General features: G+C 35.2%; 1 protein-coding gene across 4 annotated transcripts in view; it reads right to left on the bottom strand.

The window, feature by feature from the left end:
* The window catches only part of RPS6KA3 (ribosomal protein S6 kinase A3), a 107,350-nt gene that overhangs the window by 42,808 nt on the left and 53,676 nt on the right, over positions 1-10,866 (bottom strand). For all 4 annotated transcript variants that reach the window (XM_024739426.1, XM_024739427.1, XM_024739429.1 and 1 more), the window contains one exon: positions 6,206-6,287. In XM_024739426.1, coding sequence (XP_024595194.1) covers positions 6,206-6,287 — 82 coding nt within the window. The remainder of the gene's footprint in view (positions 1-6,205; positions 6,288-10,866) is intronic.

Raw genomic sequence — 10,866 nt, 5'->3', positions numbered from 1 at the left:
ATCCAGATTCCTGACAATTTGGAATGCCAGAATGAATTTACATTTGACCCAGTAGGCAAAGATCTCTTTTACCAACCAAATATTTCCTGAGCGAACTCTACATGCCAGGCACTGTGAGATACAAATAAAATAATCTTCAAGAAGCTAATAATCTGGTGGGAATGACAGACAAGTAAACTGGTGATTAATCATCTGATAAGTACTCTGTTGGTAGCTCAATGGATTTAAGAGGTGAGAATGATCATTCATTAAAGTTTTTTTTTTCTGTTGCATAATAAGGATAAATCACACATAACTTCTATTTTTCAGGCCAGAGAGACTGAATGGTTCTGCCAAAGATTAAATAGAAAGAATGGAAAGAGCGTCTTTTTTGGCAGTGGGGGCGGGAACAGACAGAATGATGAGTTTTCTTGTCAATTTAAGGTGACCACTGATATCTAAAACTCAGAACTAAGCCCTCTGGGAAAAATAAACAAATAAACTTAAAAAAATCCTACGTTTCCCATTCTACCAGTTTTCCACGCCAACTGGGAGATTTTGGTGCCAGTGACTGAAAATAGGCAAAACAGGAAAAGGACTCAATTGCTCTTGATATCAACGCAGCTCTTTTTATTGACTTGTTTTGTGGATGTATCAAATTCAGGATCAATCTCTGATTTTGTTATCTTGTCCTATCACTACAACTCTGATGCCTTATGTCCAACAGGCCCTTTCTATTATTTGTGTGAATGAGGTTCATCACCTAGGCCTGCTGACAATTCTAGTCTAGTCTGGCCCAAAACTGCCCTTTTTTCCATCGCTACCCATACAATCTTGGATTATGTTCTTATTACCTTAAAGCTAGATTCCAAGTTTCTACCTCTTTCAATACTTATACAAAGCTTATTTAATAAGCAGCAAAAATATCCATCAGTATATTTACTGTATATCCCTCTTCTATTATTGTACCACTATGGAAAGAACAATTACTTGGGAGTCAAGAGCTATAGTTTAGTGGCCATGCTAATAACTAGATGAGTTACCTTGGTCAAATCCTTTCATTGCTCAAGGGCTTCCTGCTTCCTTCTCTATAAAATGAGAGGCTAGAACCAGATGCTTTTCTTTCTATTATGATTATCTTGTGAGATAGTTTCCTTATATGCAACACTGATGAGACCTTGTTTAGTTCAAAACGAACAGTAAGATTCACTCACTAAAGAATTCCTTCCTTCTGTCTGAGATAGGACTGTGTAATAGTTCTAATCTGGTTTCTTTTATGTATATAAAGACCTAGTGACAAATATAAATCATCCTACGATCAGCAATTTTGATTAGGATGTTAGTGGTTCAGAAGAAGGCATGCTTTACATTGGTTAAACTCTAAACCCCCAGAACAGAATTTGTTAATACTGACTCATGTTGGCAAAGCAACTACATTCCGCTGAAATAATTTTTATCACATACTAGTTATTACATTTTAAATTCTACTTGACTTGAACATGAGAGTGAATAAGAAGAAATGCTGTTTATGTTTCTAGAATTATGTATTAAGAAAATGCTTTAAGCAATAGTTTACAAAACCTTTTAGGCCCACAGACTACTTTATTAGGACAAAAGTCCCCATAAACTCAACATAACACTTTTGACTTCTTTTTGTCCCCATTTATTATATTAATAGAAACTTTAAAATGGAAAGAGATTTCTGGTTAAACATGGATGTTTTACTTTCTACTTTCTTCTAAAACCCTATTGAAATTACAATAATGGAAAAATTATGCATAAACTCACAAGGACAAAAAAGAGAAGCAGTAACAGAAGGTGACTAAGTGGTAACTCATACAGCAAATCAGAGAAAGCTAAAATCTAAGCTTAAAGAAAGGAGGTCAATGAGAAATAAGCAAATTCTTGCCATAGAACCCCTTCTAATCAGCTTTTTGGTACCGCACTTTATTTTCTTTAAAAAAATTTATTTTATTGAAGTATAGTTGATTTATAATGTTGTGTTAATTTCTGCTGTACAGCAAAGTGATTCACATATATATATATATATATATGAATATAGGTACCTCACTCTTAAATGAGGAAAAGACAGCAAAGAATTCCCAGGAATTTAAGGAAAGACTCTAAACATGAAAAATAGCTATCAAAATAAGTAGAAAAATATAGACCTTATATAGATCCTGATTCAAACAAATTACAAAAAGAAAAATGAATTATAACAATAGGGACAACTGGAAACTTGAGCACTGATCAGATATCTGTATATTAATTTTTCAGGCATAATCACAGAATTGTATTATTTCAAGAGGCTTTATCTTTTAGAGATACATACTAAAATATTTATGGAAGAAATTATACAATGTCTGGGATTTGCTTCAAAATATCAAAAGAGGGGAAGGGAGAGAACACAGATAAAAAAAGATTGATTATGAGTTGATAAATGTTGAAGGAAAAAGAAGGGTATATGGGGCTTCTCTATATTTTCTGTTTCTTTCTGTAGATGTTTGACACTTACCATAATAAAAAGTTTTTAAAAAATGTAATAATTAGGGCTTCCCTGGTGGCGCAGTGGTTGAGAGTCCGCCTGCTGATGCAGGAGACACGGGTTCGTGCCCTGGTCCGGGAGGATCCCACGTGCCGCGGAGCGGCTGGGCCCATGAGCCATGGCTGCTGGGCCTGCGCGTCCGGAGCCTGTGCTCCGCGGCGGGAGGGGCCACAACGGTGAGAGGCCCGCGTACCGCAAAAAAAAAAAAAAGGAAGAATTAGAGAACAAGGAAAATCTAGGAAATTAAAAATAATGGTAGAAACAAGAAGTTAATAGCAGGGTTGGAAGATAGATGATAAAATTTCCTAGGAAGCAGGAAAAAAAAAGACAAAAATGGAAAATAGGATGGAAAAAAAATAAAAATTAGGCAACGACCCAGGAGGTTCAAAATATCCAAAGAGTAGCAGTTATAAAATGGAGAAGAAATGACAAAATACTTTCCCAGAACTGAAGAAATGAGTTTCTAGATTGAAAGAGACCACCCCATATCTGGTATGATGAATTTTAAAAATCCACACTAAAGAAATACCATTATACAAATTTCAGAACACCAGGGATAAAGAGTAGCTTGATTCTAAAGACTTCTAAGGAGGAAAAGCAGCTTATACACAAAGGACTGGGAACCACAATGGCAATAAATTTCATAATTGCAACACAGGAAACTGGAAGACAATGGAAACAATGCCTTCAAATATCTGACGGAAAATTATTTCTGATCTAGAATTTTACATCCAGTCAAATTATAAATTAAGTGAGGGGCAGAATAAAGGCATTTTCAGACATGTAGTTACAAAAAATTTACCATCCATTCAGCCTTTCTAAAGTAGCTACTAGAAGATGTGTTTCACCAAAACTAGAAAGTAAACTGAGAAAAAGGTAGGTACAGAATTTAGGAAAGGAGATCTAATACAGCAAAGATGTGAAGGATATGTGACTTCAGTACAGGAACAATTTGTATAAAGCATTATGAAAACATTACTAGGAGGACATGAAAAGGGAAACTGTGTGTAAGAGAACTAAATCCTAATCTTCCATGGTAGGAAGTCAAAAGATTATGTCTCCAAATGAAAACAATCAAAGAATTACAATATAAGAATATTGAATGTGGAGGTAAAAGGCAGAAGCAGCAGCTAAAGAGATGGAAGTCATCGTCTCTGGGGGTCAAGAACTGGGATAGGGAGAAGGGTAGGAAAAGCACTGCTATTTTATAAGACTCTATACACATATTACTTTGATAAAAATAAAAATAAAATTTAAGAACACACCAGCAGTCTATAATTCCAATATGTCAAGTAGCTTCACTTTTCTATGGTCTCTTATATCGCTAACATCTATATAATTTTACATACTTGTGGTAGCCAAATTCGTTATAATGTTCACTTACAAATTTTTGTTACATTCATTTTTATGATTATATTTGAAATATTTCATTTAAATAATATTCTATTAAGTGGTATACCATATTTTTCTAAACATTCAATATTTATAAGATTTCTAAATTCTCGATATTCTAAATAATGTTGCAATGAAAATTTTCAAGTACACAAAATCCTTCTTTGAGATTATTTCCTTAGGTTACTTTAGCAGCAACAATGGCTCATTGTACTTACTGCAAAACCGCTTTCTAACTTATGTTGCCATTATATGAAATAACTCATTATTTTATATGCATTTATCAGAAAACTGGGACATTTCCCCAAATGTTATTTATTTTATCCCCTTGCATAAAAATGTATTCTAAAACCCTTTAGGTGGAGGTTGTAAAGTTATTTCTTAGGAACTCCTAACTCAATCATTCCTTTTACATTTATTAGTTGGAATTCCATTGTAAGGAAGAGCCTTCCCTTGTTCTCCATTAATTTATGGATTAACGCATGGATTCTTTATTCAGTGGGTTGTAATCGATCACTGTCATTAATTATTGCAATGTTTAAACTGTCCTAGATTTGGCCAGTAGGAGCCTTTTAATAAATTCCTTATATATTAATACTTTGTAATATTTGAGGCAAATAATTTCCTGATCTCCTATTTATACTATTTTTCATTGTATAAAAGGCCAAAAGTTTTTGTACTGTCAATTTGTTTGTAATTTGTGCTTTGCTCAATATCTCTTCACAAGTTTCCTAGGATGTGTTAAGTTGTAAAATTCAGTTAGATTGTTTATTATGGTATATGGTTTAAGAGAAGACTCTAGTTTTTTTGCAGGTTGTTCACGAGTATTTCAAACAACATTTAAAAAATCAGTATTTAATTTCCCATTGTTCTGGCCACCTGCTTTGTCATACAGCACAGCACTTACTCAATATTTTTGCAACAAATACATGAAACTTTAATATATAATACTTTTGTACTGTTTTGTTCCACTGGTTTATATGCCTGTATTATTTTCCCCCAAAACACAATGAATTATTACTGCTTTTAATAAGCCTTAAACCTGATAAAACTTGTTCCTTTCTCATTCTTCTTTTTTAGAATACTCTTTGAGGCGTATGTTTTCAAGTGAAATTTTCAATATTTCAAGGAAAATGCAACAGGAATCTTGAGGATATGGAGCTATCTGGATGATTAGAGGAATACTAAGAGTCTTAACAGCCTTCTCTAAAAGGAATTGGGCATGTATTTCCTTTCCCAATATCTTTTAGGTTTCTCAGAGTTCATAGTTTCCTTTACATATACTATGCACAACACAAATCCTGTTATATACATGAAAAAAACTACTTTTGTTGCTTTTGTAAATGAACTCTCAAATAAGTTCCATCTATGCAGCTTTATAACATGGAATTCATGAGTATAAAATTATAAAAGTAGTGATGTAGAGTAGGGCACTGAGGATATAATTTAATTTCCTGGCCCTAGCAAGAATCAAGTAAGTAGTATGCCCAGGGGTGGAGACTGGATAGGAAAGAAAATACATTCAGGAAGGGAGCAAAAGAACAGAGGCAAAGGATGGTGTTTATAGAGGAAGGTGAAATTTCTTGAAACGATGATAATATCCAGTGTGAGTTACTAATTGGGAAAAATAACATCAGAAATAATAAGTGATCATCACAGATATTCCTTCCAGAATATTTCAAAACCTTTAGAAAATACAGGTACGTTGAAGAGGAAAAAAAGAGATGTCAGGAATCAACACACAAAATAATTAGAGGTTATGTGGTAAAATAACTGATATTACTTTAAAAAAGGAAGATCTAAGTATTTAAAAATCTATGTACAATTTTTTCTAAGTGACTGTTTACCTATAAGAGCCAAATCTGACATTAGATTTTTCAAAATCAGAGGCTTAGAATAAAAACTTATTTGGAGACCAGAAGTCAAAATGATAAAGTCCTTAGAATAAAAGCTATTTTGCATCATAAATCAGTAAGTTTTCAAAACACTGAAATAATAATATGAACTGGAAGATGCATCAAACCTAGTTTTAAAATTCTAAACTTCTACTTGCCTAAAGCCCAAGAAGAATTTATAATACTTCTTTTAAAGCATGGCAACTCCCATTCTCACTAGTCATATGATTCCTAGCCTTGTAGGAAAAATCCACTAAAAGAAAGTCTAAATTTAAAGACAGTAACGGGAACAGATTCTGAATTTAAGTAACTGGCCTAGGAGTCACATGAGACCTATTCAGATTTTTCAATTTGTTCATACTACGCGAACACTACAAATAGCAGTAGCACTTACCTTTCAATGTGGCCTTCTTCAATACTTTCATGGCGTAAAGCTGTCTCGCATCAGAGCCTGAGATTTTTTTGACTAAGAAAACCTGTATTTAAATAAGAGAAAATAAGTCTTACGAAGTATCATAAACTATACTATTGCTAAAATAAGACCCCCTACTGTAATATAGCTTATTATTAGAAAGATTCTGATACATTAACTATTTTCCTTAAAATATTACCAATTATAAATATAGTGAGTTGTAAACACTGGTTATAACTTTGGGTGTCAATATAAGTGAATACATTTTTTGTTGTTGTTTGCCAATTCCCAAAGACCATGTAACATGTAAGACAGAAACAAAAATCTTTAAACTATGAAGCAATTAGAGAAAAGTCTAACATGTTTAAAGTATAACACAGGTGGTGATTGCTCTGCTTCTAACAAAACAAAAATTCTGATTCCATAAAAACTGTTATACAGAAGTTCCCCTTGACCACAATTTTCTGTTGATTCAATTCTGTTGACCGATAGTCTTTTCTATGTATGAAAACTCCACAATTTCTCATTGCTGGGCAGAACAATTTATTTTTATTTTTTAATTTTAGTATAGATGATTTACAATGCTGTCTTAGTTTCTGGTGTACAGCAAAGTGATTCAGTTATATATATAAATATATATATATTCTTTTTCATTATGGTTTATTACAGGATACTGAATATAGTTCCCTACACAGTAGGACCTTGTTGTTTATCTATTTTATATACAGCAGTTTGTATCTGCTAATCCCAAACTCCTAATCTATCCCTCCTTCATCCTCTTTCCCCTTTCGTAACCACAAGTCTGTTCTCTATATCTGTGAGTCTGTTTTTGTTTCGTAGATATGTTGATTTGTGTCATATTTTAGATTCCACATACAAGTGATATAATAAGGTATTTGTCTTTGTCTTTCTGACTTCACTCAGTGTGACAATCTCTAGGTCCATCCATGTTGCTGCAAATGGCATTACTTTATTCTTTTTTATGGCTGAGTAGTATTCCATTGTATATATGCACCACACCTTCTTTATCAATTCATCTCTTAATGGACATTTAGGTTGCTTCCGTGTCTTGGCTATTGTAAATAGTGTTATGAACACTGGGATGCATGCATCTTTACAAATTAGAGTTTTCTCCAGATATATGCCCAGGAGTGAGACTGCTGGATCATATGGCAACTCTATTTTTAGTTTTTTAAGGAACCTCCATACTGTTTTCCATAGTGGCTACACCACTTTACATTCCCACCAATAGTGTAGGAGGGTTCCCTTTTCTGCACATCCCCTCCAGCATTTGTTATTTGTAGGCTTTTTAATGATGGCCATTCTGACTGGTGAGAGGTGATACCTCATTGTAGTTTTGATTTGGGCAAAACAGTTTAAAACACTTATACTGAAGAAATTTACTCACAACTATTTAATGTAAATTAAGTCGGAACCCTGCCTCCCCATCTTTTAAAAATCAAATATACACATATACCTAAATATTAAGAATACAATTCCCAGGGGATAAAAAAAAAAAAAGCAAGCAATCCCCAGGTATGTTACTGAGTATCTTGATTTTCCAAATATTTTTGGCTGTTTTCAAAATATAGTGTGGGATTTATGCAAAATGAATAAAGTCTGCTCTAAATAACTCACGGTCATGCTATAACTTGTCTAATACAATATCAAACTATCAATAAATCCCCTCTACTCATTTTGACCATTAGTTTCATGATCTTTTCCAGCAAACCTTTACACAGACTTGCTAAATGGACCTGAATTTCAACTTTTTTTCTCCTACCCATTCTTTCCTAGCAGTGCTACTGAGCTGCCACGGATGGTAAGAAGAGACTCAATTACAATCAAGAATTAACTCTAGGGTCAGCTCTCTATTATCTGCATTAGCACACTAGGCTATTAGCACAAAATAAAAAAATGATTCATTCAACTGATTCTAGGGCAAGGCAGAGTTCCTCACTTCGAGAAATTGTGCCAAAGACAATGGTCAGTGACCTCACGTCCAGTGAAAAGTGCCACAATGTGCACAGAAACCCTGATGCAGGGTGTGTTTCTCTCCCCAAATTACGCCCATTGTCCCCCTTCACCGTGGCCCATGGTGAAACTTCCTTTTAGCCAGTTAGCAGTGAGCCAACCTAGGGAGCGAAAAGTGTATTCTCAATCAGGGTTGTTCCTAAGATGGAATGATGTTTAAAAATTAAAGGCAATCAGAGATTATGAATATTTTTGAACTGAAATAAATTCTAACTAGGTGGGGATAATTAGGATTTACCTGATATTTATTATTCATTCATTCTTAAGATTCCCTAATCAAGCTTCTTCGTACTATTCTACAAGAAAAATTCTCCTCATGGGTTCAAACTTTCTTCATCCTACTTTGAAAGCACCCTCTTGATACTTTTCAGCACATCTTAGTTTTTGCAAAGGACCTTCACAAGCATTTGTAATGCATCATCGTGATAATTTTGGGAGGCAGGCCTACTAAGCAATGCCTATTTTATAGCTAGGGCTTTGAGATGTTAAATAATTAACGCAGTGTCACAGTGGAGGTATTGGGATAAGAATCGGGCCAGCCACCCAGTTCTGTGCTTCTGCTCAGGGCACTCAATCTGTTGCCTCTGGCTGGTCACCAGTCAAGCGCAGCAGGAGCAGCAGCAGTCCCAGATGCCATCAGATCTTCCGCCACCAGCATTTCTGACTTTTCGAATCCCTCATGAAGCTATTCTAGGCTGTGACAGGTCATCCCTGTTTCCTTGGCTGAGACTGGCTTTTGAGGATGAGTAAGAAAGGAGACGCCCTATTTTTAATGTTTGCTATTTATAGTAAGGTATTTAAGTTACTTTTAAAGAAATAAAGGGAGAAGCATGCTAACTCCTGGGAACTTCAATATTATGTTCCCTGAAAATATAATGTGTAGAAATAAATCCATCTATTTTGGTTTATCCATAATAAATTGCATGATAATACAATCTCATAGCAGGTATTATGTGCTTGGCCTTATACCATTTAATTCTTACTACTACCCTATGAGGGCAGGACTATTATTTACTCATTAATTCTTTCCAGAACTATATGTTAGGTACCGTGCTACTGGTTCCATGCTGAGACATGGTTCAAGGCATACATGGCCCCTGCACTCATGGAACATATAGTCTAGTGGGGGAGACAGCCAATAAACAAATAATTACACAAACAAAAAAACTGCAACTGTGGTTAGTGCTGTGAAGATGAGGTATGTAATGTTCTGAGACGGTAAAAATAGACAAATATGACCTAGGTCAGGATGGCTGGGAAGACTTCTTTGAGATCCTAAGCTTAAGAGGAGCCAACCAGAGGAGGAAGGGATGCGGGTGGGGCAGTGTTTTTCAGGCAGAGGGAACAGCATGTGCAAAAGGCTTTTGCTTATGGATTAAAAAAGAAGGCCAATGTGGCCAGAACACAGGCAGTGAAAAGTATATAAACTGATGTTGATGAGGTAGCTAGGGGGCAGACTGAGGGGCTCCTCAGCCATCTTAAGAATTTGTCTTTCTCCTAAAAGCAAAGGGAGGCCTCTAAAGGGTTAAGTGGATGGAGTATAAGACTAGCTCTTGTTGGCTGTCATGTATTGATAAATAAAGGTTTGAGGCAAAAATAAATTTGGGAAGCCCAAGGTAGGAGCCTCCTTCAATAGGCCAGGGAGAAATGGTGGTGGCACAGACTGGAGAAGTGGCAGGGAGAAGAAGAGAACAGGCATGATTTGAGAAATCTTCAGTAAATCAGCAGAACTTGTCAATGGATTTTTTCTAGAATGCCTCTCAAGTTTCTGGATTGCTTAACCAGAAGTCATTCATAGTAACAGAGAAAAATGAAATAGAGGTTTGGGGGTTAGGGGAAAATCATGAGCTTGGTCTTAGATATGTTGAGTTTAAACTGACTTTGGGGCATGCAAAGAGAAAAAAATAAGTAGCTGTACATACAGTTCAGAGCTTAGAGTCACAATCTAGATTGGAGATATAAATCTGTTACATCAGCTGTATGTGGGTTTTATTAAGATAGTGGGCATAAAGAAATTAATTAGTAGGGAGTATAGAGTGAGAAGGGAGCCTAGAATGGAACCTTGAGAACTTCAATACCTAATGACTGCCTAGAAGAGGAAAATGGGGCTCCAAGAGGTTAAGTAACTTGCTCAAGTGCACATAGCAATTAAGTAGAAAAAACAAAACAAAACTAGAATCCACGTCTGGCTGACCTAGAGCTCAAACTTGCAACCATTATCTTCTTTTGGCTACTTAATCTATATCTGGATTAAAAATATCATTTTGGGCTTGAAAGAGGTTAACAGCTGTAACAGATTACTTATGTTAGCCAAGAATTGCTAAATAGTCCCGATAAAATACACAAGAGAGCAAAACGGGTGTTGTTTTGAAGCTTGCAAAGCCTATCTTCAAATGCTTCCTCACAGAGAGGTGGCAAGGAAGCACTGCACTGTGAAAGCTGAACGCAATCTCAGAACGTTCCTCTTGCTGAGAAATGGACTAGATAGATCAAGTAGTAGTGATTATAATGCTGTACTTCTCAAAATGGAGTACAGGAAGCGCTCCTGAGGTATGCAGCAGGGGGACAAGGAATACTTGAAAAATGATAAAGATGTTGCATTTTTAGTT

The sequence above is a fragment of the Neophocaena asiaeorientalis genome, unplaced genomic scaffold, assembly GCF_003031525.2.
Source record: "Neophocaena asiaeorientalis asiaeorientalis breed wild unplaced genomic scaffold, Neophocaena_asiaeorientalis_V1.1 scaffold194, whole genome shotgun sequence".
NCBI lineage: Eukaryota > Metazoa > Chordata > Mammalia > Artiodactyla > Phocoenidae > Neophocaena > Neophocaena asiaeorientalis.
The sequence above is the reverse complement of the archived record's forward strand: the minus strand, read 5'-3'. Positions and strand labels throughout refer to the sequence as shown.